Source organism: Schistocerca americana, chromosome 3 (assembly GCF_021461395.2).
Source record: "Schistocerca americana isolate TAMUIC-IGC-003095 chromosome 3, iqSchAmer2.1, whole genome shotgun sequence".
Lineage (NCBI taxonomy): Eukaryota > Metazoa > Arthropoda > Insecta > Orthoptera > Acrididae > Schistocerca > Schistocerca americana.
The window spans coordinates 386102390-386122552 of NC_060121.1; the positions used below are offsets into that span (position 1 = coordinate 386102390).

General features: G+C 43.8%; 2 protein-coding genes across 2 annotated transcripts in view; both read right to left on the reverse strand.

The window, feature by feature from the left end:
- LOC124606882 (proton-coupled amino acid transporter-like protein pathetic) overlaps positions 1-19800 on the reverse strand; it is a 129861-nt gene extending 110061 nt beyond the window's left edge. The window contains exons 1-2 of the mRNA XM_047138978.1: positions 19745-19800; positions 10259-10344 (exon numbers count right to left, since the gene is read on the reverse strand). Coding sequence (XP_046994934.1) covers positions 10259-10344 — 86 coding nt within the window. The 5' untranslated portion in view covers positions 19745-19800. The remainder of the gene's footprint in view (positions 1-10258; positions 10345-19744) is intronic.
- On the reverse strand, positions 15638-18225 carry LOC124606103. The gene is made up of 2 exons (XM_047138069.1): positions 18048-18225; positions 15638-16539 (listed from the first exon to the last, which is right to left on the reverse strand). The coding sequence occupies exons 1-2, from the start codon at positions 18223-18225 to the stop codon at positions 15638-15640; spliced, it is 1080 nt and encodes a 359-aa protein (XP_046994025.1).
- Positions 19801-20163: the final 363 nt, after the last annotated feature.

The window sequence follows — 20163 nt, forward strand, 5'->3', positions numbered from 1 at the left end:
CAGTGAAGATGAGGATGTTCAGGTGCGCTGCATAGAATTATTATTTTCAACCATTTGAGGTGCAATTGGAGACAGGATCTTTCTTACCTGACCTGCATCCGTAACACATACCAAATTGTTAATGCTTTTGTGACCACTTGTTAATAAACTTCCTGTTGACTTCTGTTTCGGGTTTTTCGGCCGACGTTTGTCTCATGGTTTTTCCGATGTTTCCTCAGCACGAGTGGCTGACACTGTCAAAGCTTCACCCTCCATTGCCATGTGTACCTGGTGCGCTAACGTCCAAGGACTTTTCTGTGGTCATTTCCGCTGCGATTCTCCCCTTGCTACCAACAATGGTCGTTTGCTGCGGCACTCACCTTGTGGATTTTTTCCTTCTTGGTGAAACGAGTGTGATAGCTCTTCACTACAGCAAGAACTTCAGTGTCGGCTAATTTTAGAGTGTGGTCGGTCTCACACAGCGTATGCTCCGCCACGGCCGATTTCTCCAACTCCCCCAACCTGCAATATCGCTATGTTCTGTGATCCTGGTGTTGATTCCCCGTCCAGTAATTCCAACATAAACTTTTCCGCACACGCGTGGTATGCGATATATTCCCGACATTACGGTTGGTTCCCTTTTCTCCTTTGCCGATCTGAGACATTCTTTGATCTTTCTCGTCGGTTTATAAATAGTCTTTACGCCATGTTTGCGCAATATACGGCCGGTCCTGTTCGTGACTCTGGGACTGTATGGCAGAAAGGTCGTACCCTACATATCTTTTCCGATGTGTCACTTCGCCGAGTGATTGACTCTGTACATTTCTTATGTAACTGGTGAAGTACCCGTTGCTTCTCAGAACTCTTTCCAGGTGTTGCAGCTCGCCTCTGAGGTCCAGTGTCTGTTTATAGTTTGCATTACCACCTCCCTGACACATACCCGTTTTAATGCACAATTTAAGCGGTAGGATGTTCACTTCATAACTGAACCATTGGCTGATTACAGTTTGCTCAAAGGGCGGGTTATTGTCCTGCCCAACACCACTGAGAGATACATTTCGTTTTTTTAGAAAAACTCCAAGCAAGTTACACTGCCCACTTTGACTGAGATTCGTGCAGGAACCCCTACAGAGACATGAAGTATCAGCTCATATCGAAGAAGCAGTTTTTTCATACAATCAGCTGGATTCCAGGGAGAAACCCAACGAAACCACACTGTGTGACATAACCGCATTCTCCAACAAACTTTCAGGCGCTGCTATATCAAATGCGAAGTTTGAGCACACAGTGAGTTTATGGCAGGAGTTCAACATATACAGGGTGTTACAAAAAGGTACGGCCAAACTTTCACGAAACATTCCTCACACACAAAGAAAGAAAATATGTTATGTGGACATGTGTCCGGAAACGCTTACTTTCCATGTTAGAGCTCATTTTATTACTTCTCTTCAAATCACATTAATCATGGAATGGAAACACACAGCAACAGAACGTACCAGCGTGACTTCAAACACTTTGTTACAGGAAATGTTCAAAATGTCCTCCGTTAGCGAGGATACATGCATCCACCCTCCATCGCATGGAATCCCTGATGCGCTGATGTAGCCCTGGAGAATGGCGTATTGCATCACAGCCGTCCACAATACGAGCACGAAGAGTCTCTACATTTGGTACTGGGGTTGCGTAGACAAGAGCTTTCAAATGCCCCCATAAATGAAAGTCAAGAGGGTTGAGGTCAGGAGAGCGTGGAGGCCATGGAATTGGTCCGCCTCTACCAATCCATCGGTCACCGAATCTGTTGTTGAGAAGCGTACGAACACTTCGACTGAAATGTGCAGGAGCTCCATCGCGCATGAACCACATGTTGTGTCGTACTTGTAAAGGCACATGTTCTAGCAGCACCGGTGGAGTATCCCGTATAAAATCATGATAACGTGCTCCATTGAGCGTAGGTGGAAGAACATGGGGCCCAATCAAGACATCACCAACAATGCCTACCCAAACGTTCACAGAAAATCTGTGTTGATGACGTGATTGCACAATTGCGTGCGGATTCTCGTCAGCACACACATGTTGATTGTGAAAATTGACAATTTAATCACGTTGGAATGACGCCTCATCCGTAAAGAGAACATTTGCACTGAAATAAGGATTGACACATTGTTGGATGAACCATTCGCAGAAGTGTACCAGTGGAGGCCAATCAGCTGCTGATAGTGCCTGCACACGCTGTACATGGTACGGAAACAACTGGTTCTCCCGTAGCACTCTCCATACAGTGACGTGGTCAACGTTACCTTGTACAGCAGCAACTTCTCTGACGCTGACATTAGGGTTATCGTCAACTGCACGAAGAATTGCCTCGTCCATTGCAGGTGTCCTCGTCGTTCTAGGTCTTCCCCAGTTGCGAGTCATAGGCTGGAATGTTCCGTGTTCCCTAAGATACGGATCAATTGCTTCGAACGTCTTCCTGTCGGAACACCTACGTTCTGGAAAACTGTCTCGATGCAAACGTACCGCGCCACGGCTATTGCCCCATGCTAATCCATACATGAAATGGGCATCTTCCAACTCCGCATTTGTAAACATTGCACTGACTGCAAAACCACGTTCGTGATGAACACTAACCTGGTGATGCTACGTACTGATGTGCTTGATGCCAGTACTGAATCGAGGAAGTACAGTACATACTGACGAAACTAAAATGAGCTCTAACATGGAAATTAAGCGTTTCCGGACACATGTCCACATAACGTCTTTTCTTTATTTGTGTGTGAGGAATGTTCCCTGAAAGTTTGGCCGTACCTTTTTGTAACACCCTGTATAATTTACTTGACTGTGTAGCACTGTATATGGTTAAAGATGTATGCTTATTTTCAGACATTTTCGAACGAGTGTCTGCCTGGAAACATAGGATCTGGATCCTGCTTACTACTGCACCGTGCCCGGGCTTTCGTGGGATGAAAAAGACACTTGTCAACATTGAATTTGTGACTGGTGTTGACACGTTGCTGTTTTTTCGAATGAGGGGTTCGTGCCGAACTTTATCAGTGTGTCCATTGGCACACAAAGGCAACTAACCCCCAAATGTATGAGCAGTTCAGTGCATCTGAAGATTTAATTTGCATCGTGGACTTGGAACAAACAATTTATATGGGTATGCCATTCAGTACCCTTTGCCTATTGAAAGCTGTCTGATAAGGAAATCGCCAGATTGAGCAAAATATCAAAGATGTGCAGGCAGATTCTGAAGTGGGGTACGTTTTAGAGGAAGACTTAATGTATCGTATTAGTTTGCATGATGTTGACAGTGATTTGCCGCTATTCCCAGTGCGTCAAGTCCCACGAAACGTTTCCCACCCTGAGCTGTTGAGAACGCTGAATGGAAAACAAGGTACGTACTATATCAGTGTTTCCCAACCTTTCTGAAGCCATTACGCCCGATCGCAGTAACATATTAGCTAGTTCCCCACCTTCAACGTCATCAACATTACTGCATGACTAACTTTCAGAATGAAAATGAATTTTTTTGAACACTTTTATGTTTATAATGACGAAAGGTAGTTTCTGTAGATGTTTATTATATAATGAACTAATGGCTCTGCTTATTTCTGACAACCTTTACATCCCCATTTGAAAGCAACCGAATGCGCACATGATCTGTTTTGAAATGGGTGATGACAGTGGTTTTCTTCTAGAAGACGATATATTAGAGAAGAATATAATCATGTTGAATGGAAGCAAAGTAAAAGAAAGCTTAAAAAGGTCTTCCCTTATTTTATGCATAGAACGTATAACAGCTGCAGCAATCACTAGGCACAAATCTACAGTGTCCACCTAAACTTAGTATGCCTGAGTGACGAAACGAAAGTTTTTCCTGTTCTATTTGCCCAGTGCCTAGTAAGGGGAAAGATACCTCTGTTTATCTGTTTCGTCTGATTAAACAAGCAATAGTTCCTGAGTGGTGTCCAAAAAAGTAAATGTTGATTTAGAGGCAGCTGCGATATCGGCCACTTGTCAAGCTTTCCCCTGAAGGAAAATAAGTTACTTCCATATGAAGCACGGTTTGTGGAAGAAATTTTAAGACCTTCGTCTGACTGAGGAGTAGCATTAGAAAGAACATTTAAGACTTCACGTCAGTATCTGCGCAGAGCACATAATAGCAAAAGTGTAGGAAGGAAGTAATGGATTAGTTGAGATTCATGTGCGAACTCCTAATAATGAAAGACGCGCTCAATTTTGGACTTCTTTGTGGATACGAATGAGGATATCGCCACTGCAGTATGGAATTACTACAGTAAAAGCAAGAGTTTCCGAATGCCTTCAAAGGATGTCACAACAAAATAAATAATTTAATTTGAAACTCTCAATCTAGAATCAACAATTAAGGAATGCTTGAAGAGGGAAACTGCATGTACATGAAGTTGGAGATTAATCTTGAAGAGAAGAAAATGAAGAAGAAGTGCTTGAAGCTGGATGACAGGATAGAGAAGACTGTAAAAAATTATAAAGAGACCGGGAACAATAGGTGCTCCTTGAAAACCATTGACCACGTTCAAAAACTGGACCAAGATTTGTTCACAAGTGATGTACTGTATTAGAAAGTGTAAGTAGACTGTTTAGGTTTTTGTGTTGGGAACGTCATGTAGCGCTCTGTATGAAAATCACTGACTGTGCGGTGTGCAGTCTGTGGTTGGTTTGCATTGTTGGAATTTGCTATTGTAGTGTTTGGCAGTTGGCTGTTAACAGCGCATAGCGTTGCGCAGGTGGAGGTGAGACGCCAGCAGTGGTGGATGTGGGGAGAGAGATGGCGGAGTTTTGAGAGTGGATGATCTGGACGTGTGTCCATCAGAGAGAGTAAATTTGTAAGACTTGATGTCATGAACTGATAATATATATTATGACTTTTGAACACTATTAAAGGCCCGCATCTCGTGGTCGTGCGGTAGCGTTCTCGCTTCCCACGCCCGGGTTCCCGGGTTCGATTCCCGGCGGGGTCAGGGATTTTCTCTGCCTCGTGATGGCTGGGTGTCGTGTGATGTCCTTAGGTTAGTTAGGTTTAAGTAGTTCTAAGTTCTAGGGGACTGATGACCATAGATGTTAAGTCCCATAGTACTCAGAGCCATTTTGAACACTATTAAGGTAAATACATTGTTTGTCCTCTATCAAAATTTCTCATTTGCTAACTATGCCTATCAGTAGTTAGTGCCTTCAGCGGTTAGAATCCTTTATTTAGCTGGCAGTATTGGCGCTCGCTGTATTGCAGTAGTTCGAGTAACGAAGATTTTTGTGAGGTAAGTGATTCATGAAAGGTACAGGTTATTATTAGTCAGGGGCATTCTTTTGTAGGTATTATTGAAAGTCAGATTGCGTTGCGCTAAAAAAATATTGTGTGTCAGTTTAGTGATGATCAGAATAAGTAAAGAGAGAAATGTCTGAGTACGTTCAGTTTTGCTCAGCTGTTTGAAAATCAAATAATGTAAGGGGTTTACCAGCACAGTAATTCACTAATTTTTCTAAGGGGACGTTTCAAAAGCTGTGAAAACCACCAAGTCCTCACAGATAACTTGGTTAAAAATTATTAATTACATTGACGGAAGAAAACGCAACACTAACAAGGACTTGGGCTTGTTTATAGAACTGTAAGATGATGTTTATTCAAATGTCACACAAATCACATAAGGCGGTAGTAGCGCGACTATGAGGATGTAAATCAAGTATGCTTTAAATACAAGCTGTAACGGTAGTGAGCGTTAGTCACGTTTGAGATTGGAAGTGGTGAGCTGATGTTAGTCAAGTACGCCTTTAAGGCGACAAAGACATCATTATCAAGACCTGAGTTTGAACGACGTCGTGTAATAGGTATGAGAAGCTGGATCTTCGTTTTGCGATACTGCAGGAAGATTTGGCAGGAGTGTGGCCACTGTACGTGATTGATGGCAGCGGTGGTCATGAGAATGTACGGTTGCAAGAAGACCAGGCTCCAAACGGCCACTTGGAACTATCGAGAGGGAAGGAAGACCATGTTCAGCGTATGGCTCTAGCGCATCGTACCGCATCTGCAGCAGCGACTGAGCAGCAGTTGGCATCACAGTGATACAACGAACTGTTACAAATTGATTACTTCAAGAATAGCACCGAGCCAGACGTCCTGTAGAGAGAATTCCACTGACCCCAAACCACCGGCATTTGCGATTTCAGGAGGTGTCAGTCGAGAGCTCATTGGAGGGCAGGGTGGAGGTCTGTTGCGTTTTCTGATGAAAGCTGCTTCTGCCTCGGTGCCAGTGATGGCCGTGTTTTGCTTAGAAGGAGGCCACTTGATGGCGGTGCAGCCAACCCGTCTGCAAGATAGACACTGTGGACGTACAGGTGGAGTTATGGTGTCGGGTGCGAGTTCGTATGACAACAGAAATATCCTCCTGGTTGTCCGACGCACCCAGACTGAAAAACTGTACGTCAGTCTGGTGATTCGATCCGTTGTGCTGCCATTTAACAACCGCATTCCAGCGGGCGTTTAATAACAGGATAACGCTCGCCCAGATACCGCTGTTGTAACTCAACACGCCCTACAGAGTGTCGACATGTTGCTTCAGCCTGCTCGACAGCCAGATCTGTCTCCAGCCGAGCACATATGAGACATCATCGGACGACAACTCCAGTGTCATCCATAAACAGTACGAACCGTCTCTGTACTAACTGACCACGTGCAATAGGCACGCGACTCCATCCCACAAATTGATATCCGGCACCTGTACAACACAATGCATGCACATTCGTATGCTTGGATTCAACATTCTGGCGGTTATACCGGTTACTAATGTACGAGCATTTCACATTTGGAATGTCTTATCTCGCACTTGTATTAACCTGTGATCATGCAATGTTAGTCATTTAAATATGTTACGTAGACAAATGCATTCATAAAATTTCATTTCTGTACATCAATATTTTTTTTTGGTGTTGCGACTTTTTTTTTGTCAGTGTATTTTGAAAAAGCGTTATAAGCATTAATTTTAAATTGCCTTAATAAATAAAGTGTACTGCAGTTCTAGCATAAAAATTATGAAGCCTGTTTGGTCTTAAACAAGCCATCGTAAATAGTGAATTATCATTCTGACAGTCCAAATCCTGTGCAAAGTGTGAAGGGATGCGCATGTAGTAGTTGAAACAATTAGACTTTTTCAAGTCTCAGAACAGCATCACTAAACAGCTTAATGATGAAACTAGCTGGTCGTAGCTGGGTTCACTGGCGCTTAATCAGTAAGCTGTGGGACTTGACCATAGTGAGGCTGGCGATGGCAAATTCTTTTGAATTTTGCGGGCATTCTCAGGAGCAGCAAAAAGCTTTATTGTTTGTAAGCCACAGCAAATGGTCTCGGTAGTGCCACGTGACCGTCCGGAGCTCGGTCTTCTTGCCACGGTACATGATCGTGACCACCGTTGGCAGCAATCGTATACAGTGATTACATTCCTGCCAAATATTTCTGCAGTATCGCAGAAGTAACATCCGGCTTCTCATAGCCCTATCACATGATCTCGTTCAAACTCCGTGAGCTGTTGATAATGGCTCTGAGCACTATGGGACTTAACATCTGTGGTCATCAGTCCCCTAGAACTTAGAACTACTTAAACCTAACACACACATCCATGCCTGAGGCAGGATTCGAACCTGCGACCGTAGCGGTCACGCGGTTCCTGACTGAAGCGCCTAGAACCGCACGGCCACACCGGCCGGCGAGCTGTTGATAATGGCGTCTTTGTTTCCTTAAGGGCATTATTGACTAACATCAACTCACCACATCCAATTTCAATGGTAACTAACGCTCGCGGCCGTCGCAGGGTGTATTTAAAGCAAACCTGGTTTGCATACTCATAGTGGCGCTAGCAGCGCCTCTCTTTTGCGACTTTGAATAGACATCGTGTTTTAGATGTAGAAACACGGCTACCAACTTTCGTCTGTGTCGCACAATTCCTTCTTGGTGTTAAGATTTTTTATTTCATCAGTGTATTCGCAGAGAATTGAGTACACGTAATAGATGGTGCAATATTATAAAAATAAATCGATTCTGAAGCTTAGGTATGCTTCTTTGAAAATGGCGTCTATCTTGCGGATATCGCGATGTTAAAAGTAGCTCTACTTGGAATCATGGGAACTCAGACATAAAATGATGACGTGTTGGAGCATTACATTCGAGATTTTACGTAAGCAGATGGAAAAGACATGGAACGGCAATCCAATCATATCACGTATCTGTCCTTCCGTTGTTGAAGTAACCAATGCCCTTGGAAAGGATTGTTACACGCTCGTGTCAGTTCATGCAAATGCGCTGCTAAAAATTCACAGGGCCGTCCACAGTCGCTGATATCAAGGTACTGAATAATTACACTGTTAATTGATTTAACACATTGGAGGAGATTATACTAGCGTTCTGGGCATAATATTTTTTTAGGACTCTACGTCACCATTACACAAGTTCGTAAAGAACGTTGTTTCATGTCGTTGTTTCTATAAACACTTTGTAAACACCAGTTCATTAACGTATAAGCAAACTATACGCCGAAACTGATTTCTCTCTTCAGTTTTATATACTCTGATTTCCGTTTGATGCCTAATTTGTACTGGTCTATGGTTTTGTCGTCAGTGTCAATACGAACTATCGTAACTCATTGAACATACACTGAGGTGACAAAAGTCATGGTATAGCTATCTACACATGTACATATATGCCTGTATTATCGCGTACAAAATGTATAAAATGGGAGCGCATTGGCGTATCTGTTATTGTACTCAGGTGATTCATGTGAAAAGGTGTGTGGCATGAGTACGCCGCACGACGGAAATTAACGACTTTGAATGCGGAATGGTAGTTTGAGCTAGATGCATGGCACATTCCATTTCTGAAATCTTTAAGAATTCAATGTCCCGAGATCCACAGTGTCAAGAGTGTGCCGCGAATACCAAATTCAAGGTATCACCTCTCACAACGTCCGCACCCGGTAGCTGAGTGGTCAATCCTAAGGGCCCGGGTTCGATTCCCGGCTAGGTCGGAGATTTTCTCCGCCCAGGGACTGGGTGTTGTGTTGTCCTAATAATCATCATTTCATCCCCATCGACGCACAAGTGGCCGAAGTGGCGTCAAGTGGAAAGACTTGCACCCGGCGAACGATCTACCCGACGGGGGGCCCTAGTCACACGAGATTTACATTTACCCCTCACAACGGACAACGCAGTGGCCGACGACTTTCGCTTAACGACAGAGAGCAGCGGCGTTTGCGTAGATTTCTCAGTGTTAACAGACAAGCAATACTACGTGAAATAACTGCAGAAATCAAGGTGAACGTACGACTTATGTATCCATTAGGACAATGCGGCGAAATCTGGCGCTAATGTGCTACGGCAGCAAACGAGCACGCGAGTACCTTTGCAAACAGCATGACATCGCCTGCAGCGCCTCTCCTTGACTCGTGACCATATCGACTGGACCTATACCGTCGCCTGGGCAAATGAGTCTCGATTTCAGTAGGTAGAGTTCGAGTGTGGCACAGACCCCATGAAGCCATGGTCCCAAGTTGTCAACGAGGCACTGTGCAAGCTGGTGGTGGTTACGTAATAGTGTGGGTTGTGTTTCCATGGAATGGACTGGATCATCTGATCGGACTAAACTGATCATTGACTGGAAATGTTATGTTTGGCTATTTGGAGACTGTTTGCAGCGATTCAGGGGCTTTAGATTCCCAAACATAGATGGAATTTTTATGAATGACAATGCGCCATGTCACCGGACCACAGTTGCTTGTGAGTGGTTCGAGCGAATGATTTAGCCACTCAGACATGGGACTTAATGAAAAAACTCAGTTTGTGCAGAAAAACCAAGAGGCGGCATGCCTCAGTATTTCTGCGGGAGACTTCCAACGACTTGTTGAGTCCGCGCCACGTCGATTTTCTGCGCTACACCGGGCGAAAGGAGAACTGATACGATGTAAGGAGGTATCCCATGAGTTTTGTCACCTCAAGTAAATTGTTAACAAGAATAGTAAAGACGGTAATTTAATATACGATCTTGAACAGATCTGTTCTTTAAGAATTATAAATGCATCAATGGCATCAAAAAATTTAGTAGGGCGTGTGTACGTCTGCTAGGATGACTTTCATAGACTACTGAATACAAGAAGCTAAGATAACACTCGACAGACGATGTCCTTTCTAAATTATGTGGTGTAAGTAGCTACAAAATTGTCAGTTCATTTTTTTTTTATTGGAAAAGAAAAGATACTTTACTCGTTATGGTTCTGATCGGCCAGTTCCACCCCCGTGATATTTTTCTTATCGTCGTGCTCGGCAGTTATTGCTGGCATGCTGTCCATCTGCAAATAGAGGAGAAACACAAGAATGTTAGAAGACAGCAGCACTATTGACTCCACACAATCAGTATAAGAATAATCATTTCCGCCCAGAAGGTTTACTGGGTAATTTATCCTATATAGATATGTTATTGTGACGAACGTGAAAAGTTACAAATATTTTTGTCAGATTCCTAAGAACATAAAATACTACAGGAGAAGAGGGAAAGACGAACAAACGCTATTTATAAACTTACTATTCTTATGTATTGTGAGAGCAGTAACATTTGCTGCAGCTCTTCCTTACCCTGACTCGGTTAGTACTGTTGCACTTACTGCCATATGTGGCAGTTCTGTAGCCCGCCCCTGCTCTTACATGGTGGTACGGAAGGGATGATTTCTTTTGTACAAACAAGCATGTTTCCAAAACAAGCAGATCGTCATACACGTATATTTAGGTATAGCAGGAATTAATAAACTATTCTCACGGAAATTGCGGTTGGTAGTGATCGAAGAAAGGAGTGAGGTTAGCAGAATTTCATTTAGTTCCTGTACTTTAGTTATCTCTGGTGCTTTTATAATTATGATGAAATAGTACAAAATCCAGGAAACTGAATACATGAGTACTGACTTTGTTCGTTTATATCTCCTGCAGCAAAGTCATGTCTCTTTTCTTGTCGATAATGTAGTTAAAAGCATTATTTTTCTGGTCTCGTACTACACTGTAGCGCTGTATTGACCACTTCCAGAGATTCTTACATAAATTAGTCTAAGGTGTCCTTCGGGAAACGCATTCAGAACTCCTGGATCAACAAGCAATGAAGACTACACGGAAGGAGGGAGGTGGTCAATTTGGCTCCTATTTTAATGGGAAGAATCGACGGGTCCCCAAGTCGTTCTCCATCCTCATTTCCTCCCACTTATAACCGATGTTCATACAGTCTGTCGGATAATATTCACGACTTCTCCACCACCTAAAAGAAGAATTATTAGGCAGGATATTATAATTCCCTCTAGAACCATAAAATGATTTACCTAGAACCCGAATGAGGAAGTATTGTGAGCGTCAAGGAGCTGTGGTGTTATTGATGTATCCGCACAAAATCTGGAGAATTCGGCCCGTTACTCTCTTCCTATAGCCTACCTGCACTCGCCAGGACACGTGCTGGCTGCCGGAGAAGCGACAAACGTAATTGTAATTTAAAATCAAGCGCGCTGGGACCTTCCCAAGACCGTTAGCGAAGGAAACCTTACGCATAATACCTACAGCGCCGAACTCCATCCGCACGTCACGGAAACGTTGTAGCACGCATGCATACATCTGCGTTGTATGGTCAGTGGAAGAAACCGTTGGTCCGCACTTTTGCAATATCTACCTCCAAACATCACTCAACTAGGCTGGTTTATCCGTGTATCTCGACTATACACCTGTTGATCTCAGCCTGCAAATGTTAAATTTCTCTCGCTCTCACTACATCTACGACTATGCTCTTCTAGGCACGTTAAGGTACATTATGTGATCAAAAGTATCTGGACACCACCAAAAACATACGTTTTTCATATTAGGTGCATTGTGCTGCCACTTACTGCCAGATACTCCATATCAACGACTTCAGTACTCACTAGACATCGTTAAAGAGAGTCCGCCCCTGGTAGCTGAGTAGTCAGCATGACAGAATGTCAATCCTAAGGGCCCTGGTTCGATTCCCGGGTGGGTCTGAGATTTTCTCCGCTCAGGGACTGGATGTTGTGTTGTCCTAATCATTGTCATTTCATCCTCATCGACGCGCAAGTCGCCGAAGTGGCGTCAAATCGAAAGACTTGCACCCGGCGAACGGTCTACCACACGGGAGGCCCTAGTCGCACGACATTTTTGTGAGAGAGCAGAATGGGGCGCCCCGTGGAACTCACGGACTTCGAACGTGGTCACTTGTGTCATACGCCTGTCCCGCGAGATTTCCACATCTCTAACTCCACTGTTTCCGATGTGATAGTGAAGGGACACGTACAGCACAAAAGTGTGCAGGCAGACCTCTGTGTTGAGTGACAGAAAAAAAATGGTTCAAATGGCTCTGAGCACTATGGGATTTAACATCTCAGGTCATCAGTCCCCTAGAACTTAAAATTACTTAAACCTAACTAACCTAAGGACATCACACACATCCATGCCCGAGGCAGGATTCGACCCTGCGACCGTAGCGGTCGCGCGGTTCCAGACTGAAGCGCCTAGAACCGCTCGGCTACTTCGGCCGGCTGACTGGCAGAGACCGCCGAAAGTTGAAGAGGGTCGGAATGTCTAAGAGGCAGTCATCTATTCAGACCATCATACACGAACTCCAAACTGCATCAGGATCCACTGAAAATACCATGGCAATTAGGCAGGAAGTGAGAAAACGTGGATTTCATGGTCGAGCGGCTGCTCATAAGCCACACATCACGCCGGTAAATGCCAAACGACGCCTCGTTTGGCGTTAGGAGCGTAAACATTGGACGATTGAACAGTGGAGAAACGTTCTGTAGAGCGACGAATCACGGTACACAATGTGGCGATCCGATGGCAGGGTTTGGGTATGGCAAATGCCCGGTGAACGTCATCTGCAAGCGTCTGCAGTGCCAACAGTAAAATTCGGAGGCGTTAATGTTATGGTGTGGTCATGTTCTGCATTAAGGGGGGCTTTCACTACTTGTTGTTTTGCGTGGCACTATCACAACACAGACCTACATTGATGTTTTAATCACTTTCTTGCTTCGCACTGTTGAAGAGCAATTCGGGGATGGCGATTGCACCTTTCAACACGGTCGAGCACTTGTTCATAATGCACGGCCTGTGGCGGAGTGGTTACACGACAATAACATGCCTTTAATGGACCTGCCTGCACAGAGTCCTGACCTGAATGCTATAGAACACCTTTGGGATGTTTTTGGAACGCCGACTTGGTACCAGGCCTCACCGACCGACATCTACACCTCTCTCAGTGTAGGACTCCGTGAAGAATGGGTTGCCATTCCCCAAGAAATCTTCCAGTACCTGATCGAACTCATGCCTGCGAGTCTGAAAGCTCTCATCAACGCTAAGAGTGGGCCAACACCATATTGAATTCCAGCATTCCCAATAGAGGGCGCCACGAACTTGTAGGTCATTTTCAGCCAATTGTCCGGATACTTTTGATCACATAGTGTATGTGGCAGAACGTTCTTCCGGTACTACTTATCATTTTTCATCCCGCCTTTCTCACCTTTTCGCCGTTACATTCGTGAATGGTGTGTGTGAAGAACGATTGTCGATAAACCACCGTGTGAGCCCTAATTTCTCTGACTTTCGCGCTGTGACCTTTTCGCGAGACGCATGTGGGAGGACACAGAATCTCGCACGACAGTTCTTCCAACGTACACTATCAGAACTGCTGCATAAAATCCGACCATGATGTACAATGCCTGTCTTCTAGTTTCTGGCTCTGGACTTCGTTGAGCATCATAATAACGCCCTTGCGCCGACCAAACGATCCCACAACAAAAGGCATCTCGCTTCGTTGGATCACTTCTGTCTCTTCTGTTAACACACTGTAAATAGTAACGGTTCTATAATACTCTCCTGGGGCACTGACGAAATTATCTTTACATCTGTCGATTTCGCCCCGCCACAACAACGTCTCTCTCTCTCTCTCTCTCTCTCTCTCAACCTCTCTATCTCTCTCTCTTTCTCCCTGTCTCTCCCATTTTACGAGGGATTGCTGAAAAGCAATATCTCTAGATTTTTCATCTTGTTCTCAATATCTTTTGAGGTATTATACAGCATGCATATTTCTCTGTCGACGATACCGCTTCGCTGACGCAAATTGCAACGCTTTGCCGCTAGAGGTGTCCGAATTGTAGGGTGTAAGATAGCGCTGTGTAACACAACTATGTTGGTGCGTGAGAGAGAGCGCGTCGAAAGATCTCAGAAAACTTAAAGCACGAATTCGCAGGGCTCGTCCACACATAAAGCACCCTCTTCTTCAGCATGACAATCCCATAGCACACAAGAACGGCGCGACATCTGCAACAATCCGACGCCTTGGGTTCACAGACATCGATCATCCTCTGTACAATTCCGACTCGGCTCCATCTGAGTTCCATCTGTTTCCGGAACTTAAAGAAAACCTTCGAAGACTTCAGTTAGATAGTGATGCAGCGGTGCAAGCAGCGGTGAGGCTGTCGCTCCGTCAACGATGTCAGACACTTTACAGTGACGGTGTCAACAAAATGGTCTCTCGTTACGAGTAAACTGGTCGCCAGGGTGCTAATTAGGTAGACATGAATAGATACACTACTGGCCATTAAAATTGCTACACCAAGAAGAAATGCAGCTGATAAACGGGTATTCATTGGACAAATATATTATACTAGACCTGACATGTGATTACATTTTCACGCAATTTGGGTGCATAGATCCTGAGAAATCAGTACCCAGAATAACCACCTCTGGCCGTAATAACGGCCTTGATACGCCTGGGCATTGAGCCAAACAGAGCTTGGATGGCGTGTACAGGTACTGCTGCCCATGCAGCTTCAACACGATACCACAGTTCATCAAGGGCAGTGACTGGCGTATTGTGACGAGCCAGTTGCTCGGCCACCATTGACCAGACATTTCCAATTGGTAAGAGATCTGGAGAATGTGCTGGCCAGGGCAGCAGTCGAACATTTTCTGTATCCAGAAAGGCCCATACAGGACCTACAACATCCGGTCGTACATTATCCTGCTGAAATGTAGGGTTTCGCAGGGATCGAATGAAGGATAGAGCCACGGGTCGTAACACATCTGAAATGTAACGCCGCTTTCACACTATACGGTTTTGACCGTACGGCAAAAAGCCGTACGAGTTTTAGCCGTGCCTGTGTTGCTTTCACATTACACGGCTTTTTGACGTGACCAGTTGTTGGTGTCTATTCAGTTTGCTTAATGTGTGTATCAAGATGAACCGTAAACGAGTTGTTGCTTTGTGGTTGCTTCATCGTCGCCGCAAAAGAAAAGGTCGTCTTTTGTGGGTACACCCCATTAACCAGAGAAGAGACGAAGTGGGTTTATTTTATACACTCTTTGAAGATTTGAGGAACGACGGAAATAAATTCTTTAACTATTTCCGAATGTCTATTACCTCGTTTGACGAATTACATAGAAAACTAAAGGATGTGTTACAACGACAAAACACACAATTCCGCAATTGCATCCAACCTGTTCAAATGCTGGCTATCACGTTAAGGTAATTTAATACATAAAAACTAGTTCTGTTTATTTACTTATTTATTTGTGTTTTACATTTTTATTACGCTCAGATTATGAAGTAGAAAAGTCAATATCAATATCAGCAGTTGAAACCAAAGAGTTTGTAGCAGGACTGACTGTACTGTCACTTTGTGGCGACAGGCTCTCTGCAAAAACGTTGTAGAACTGCGTTGTTGATGGTGGGCCTTCATGGCTACTTGTGGAAGGCGAAGGGTATGGTGGTGGCACTTTATTAATTCGTTGATAAGAACTGCGACCTTGAGAAGTCTGTAATGGTTGTTCGAGAAAAGTAGTTGGGTTTGGTGCAGCTGGAGGAGGACGAATCTGATGCGTATGGTAAGAGGATATTGGAGCAGCATTTTCCATAGGTGAATAAGAATAAGCTTGAAATCTATTATTATAGGGCATGGGAGGTGTGTAATGGGTAAATGGAGGAGGTTGAGCTGTCAATATATTTCTCCTTTCATATATATTTTCTATAACTTTGAGGACTCCCATCTGAAACTGAAGATAATCCTGTTCATCAAATTTTTCCAGATGAGGCTTCAGACTAAGTAAAAATGACATTTTGCTGCAAGGTTTGTCTTCTTCCAGAGCTCGTAATATTTTCATTTCGATTGCATCAGGTTTTCTATGTTTTCTGTTTGTATGGCACTCGCTTTTGGATGTTTGTTGTGTGGGTGCTGTATCAAATGGCCCAGAAACATTCTCAGTATTTTCGACGGAGCCCTGCGTTTCTATATCTTCTTCCAGTCTGGCGGTGCGTTCCGATTGAAAACTGTCCTCCGTCTCTCGAGCATCATACAGCTTTTTTAGAAACTGCAGCTGATCAGAATATACATACTTTTTCATTTTCTTTGCTGCTGAGCCACTTTTTTTCGCAGCTTGAATTTTTATGTTTGACTTCACAAAGGAGTCTCGTAGATTGGTCCACCTCCGTATTACTTCTATACCTACATCAAAAGAAAACAAAACTGTATGAAAACATTTTAATTTTGTATAGAAAAAAGCAAAACTGTAACAAAAAATGTCCACTGCAAACTAAATGTCACTGATTTTTTTTCGTTTTGTTCAGGTATCTGGCAAGCGGTTGTTCCTTCACTGACTTACATTTCCAGTACAGAATTGGGATTTCTACAGCAAGTAAAGTGGTTAATGATGTATGCACAGCAATTTGGTCATCACTGCGGGAAGAATGTATACAAAGACCGACCAAAGAGGTATGGGAATCAATAGCGGCTGGATTTGAACGTACTGCTAATTTCCCCCACTGCTTAGGAGCGGTGGATGGAAAACATATCCGTCTTACTGCCCCATTTAATAGCGGATCAATGTACTTCAATTACAAAGAATACTTTTCTGTGGTTCTGATGGCTGTAGCGGATTCCAACTACAGGTTCATTTATGTCGACGTAGGAAGTTATGGCAAAGACTGTGACTCTTCAGTGTTCAGACGGTCCAGTTTATGGAAGTCAATAGAAAGTAATTCCCTGGAATTTCCAGACGTCCAATGTCTGCCTGGTACGGAAGGTCCAAAAGTACCCTACTTCTTCGTGGGAGACGCAGCATTTGGCCTACACACGCATTTGCTCCGGCCTTTTGGGGGAACAAACTTGACAGTTGAGAAACGTGTATTTAATTACCGTTTGTGCAGAGCAAGGAGGTATGTGGAATGTGCTTTTGGCATCCTCACCAATAAGTGGCGGTTGTTTCACCGACCTTTAAATGTTCATCCAGATTTTGCAGTAAAGATGGTTAAAGCTTGCATTGTTTTACACAATTTTGTACGTCAGAGAGATGGATTTATAATTGAAGACACCACATCCTTCACTGGTTTGGAAGACTTAGCCCAAGATGCCAACATAAGAGGAGGACTGACAGCCAACGCCATAAGGAACACTCTTTGTAAATATTTTATGACAAATGCTGGAAGCGTGTCATGGCAGATGTCAAAGATATAAATTAACAAGCCTTTTCCTTTTTGTAGATTGTTTGTGAAAGCCTGCGACTGTATAGTAAATAGTTTTCTTTATAAATAAATTACTGCTACCACTCACGTTTTTAATCGTTTTGTTTATATTTTGTACGACGCGTTTCGGGAAATAATTCCGATCTTCAAGTGCGTTTTTTTCTCTAAGTTTTCATTATGTGTAGTGTTTTTTTATTTGTGAGGTCTTGTGCGTGTTTCTCTTATAAATTACAGTAAAGAAAACAGAATGCAAGACCTGACACATAAAAAGACACCACACATGATGAAAACTTAGAGAAAAACGCACTTAAGGATGGGAATTATTTCCCGAAACGCGTCGTGCAAAATATAAACAAAACAAAAAAAACGTGACTGGTAGCAGTAATTTACTTATAAACAAACGATTTACTTTTAGAATAAAATTTATAACGTTAAATAAAAACTGTTTAAAACGTATTAAATGTAATATTAATATATTAAATAAATACTTACCAAACGCATTTTTATCTTTGTCTTCCATCTCATCAAAATCTTGCTTCAGTGCTACGCAAACTTCCCGCCAAGCATTCTTTGTAGCAATACGATCTCTATACGCATCTAGAGTTTTGTCCCACAGAACAGGTCTTACTTCCACCAAGGTTATCAAAAGTTCAGTATCAATTTCATCCATTCTTCTACACTTTTCAGTAAACAAGAATAAACACAAATGAATAAAACGACACTACAACGAACTAGTCGACGCCGTACGGCTCAAAACCGTCCAGTGTGAAAGCATGCACTTAGTCACGTAGGCCACTGTTGTCGAACTTGCCGTACGGCGACCGTCTGTTGTAGTGGCAAGACACGGCTGCAGCACGGCACGGCAGCGGCATTTTGCCGTCGCCGTATAATGTGAAAGGCGCCATACATTTCTTCACACCTACAGCCGTACGGCTTTTTGCCGTACGGTCAAAACCGTATAGTGTGAAAGCGGCGTAACGTCCAGTGTTCCAAGTGCCGTCAATGCGAACAAGAGATGACCTAGACGTGTAACCAATGGCACCCCATACCATCACGCCGAGTGATACGCCAGTATGGCGATGGCGAATACACGCTTTCAATGTGCGTTCACCGTGATGTCGCCAAACACGGATGCGACCATCATGATGCTGTAAACAGAACCTGGATTCATCCGAAAAAATGACGTTTTGCCATTCGTACACCCAGGTTCGTCGTTGAGTACACCAACGCAGGCGCTCCTGCCTGTGATGCTGCGTCAAGGGTAACCGCAGCCATGCTCTCCGAGCTGATAATCCATGCTGTTGCAAACGTCGTCGAACTGTTCGTGCAGATGGTTGTTGTCTTGCAAACGTCCCCATCTGTTGACTCAGGGATCGAGACGTGGCTGCACGATCCGTTACAGCCATGCTGATAAGATGCCTATCATCTTGACTGCTAGTGATACGAGGCCGTTGGGATCCAGCATGGCGTTCTGTATTACCCTCCTGAACCCACCGATTCCATATTCTGCTAGCAGTCATTGGATCTCGACCAACGCGAGGAGCAATGTCGCGATACGATAAACCGCAATCGCGATAGGCTACAATCCGACCTTTATCAAAGTCGGAAACGTGATGGTACGCAATTCTGCTCCTTACACGAGGCATCACAACAAAGTTTCACCAGGCAACGCTGGTCAACTGCTGTTTGTGTATGAGAAATCAGTTTGGAAACTTTCCTCATGTCAGCACGTTGTAGGTGTCGCCACCGGCGCCAAACTTGTGTGAATGCTCTGAAAAGCTAATCATTTGCATATCACAGCATCTTCTTCCTGTCGGTTAAATTTCGCGTCTGTAGCACGACATCTTCGTGGTGTAGCAATTTTAATGGACAGTAGTGTAACATGTACGATGTTAACAACGTTTGGCTTACTTAGAAACCTCTGTTTTCTCATAGGAAATTCGGAGGAATTACTTTTCAGCATGTCCTCGTATTGGTATTCCTCCACCTATGTTGAAGGCTGGTTTGCAGGTTGCGTTGGGTCTATTTAACTGATGCGAATATATGGATATTCGATCCGCCATTAAGTAGATGAGATTTCTTGGTCGTCCCAGTTAGGGAAAAATTGAAGTGAACTGAGGAACTTAATTAAATCTCAAAGCCGAAGGACAACATCATCCGCTTAGATTTACGCAGAAGGTCCCACTTACCACGGAGCAGTTAATGAAGCCTCGACTGCAACCACTGGCTTGTGAACCGCTGCAGCCTGTCCGGACCGCACTGGGCGACTGACGATTAGGGCCTCAGCTGCTCCCCACCACTCACTTGCGCTCCTTCTCAAGTGGCTATCACCCTACTGGGAATTGTCTCCTACCGATAAGCTGAGATGGACAACCTCTTGAGATTTTATCAAACTTACTGATTTTAGATTACATTCATATCATTTAATTGAGTAATTGGATGCCAGTTGCAAAAGCAATTTCTCCATTTACTTTTTTTTAAATATATTGGTCCACATTAACCACGGAAATACAATAGTCATAAAGGAAGAAGCATAAACAAAAATGACATTACTGTTCCACACTATCAGATGTTGAGCATCAACCGAATGACCAAAAATCACGGAAGA

Coding starts and splice junctions, on each gene's coding strand:
- LOC124606103 (XM_047138069.1), bottom strand. CDS start 18,225: ATGGATGAAATTGATACTGAACTTTTGATAACCTTGGTGGAAGTAAGA. Junction 16,540..18,047: donor CAAAGATAAAAATGCGTTTG/GTAAGTATTTAT, acceptor CTTTTGATGTAG/GTATAGAAGTAATACGGAGG.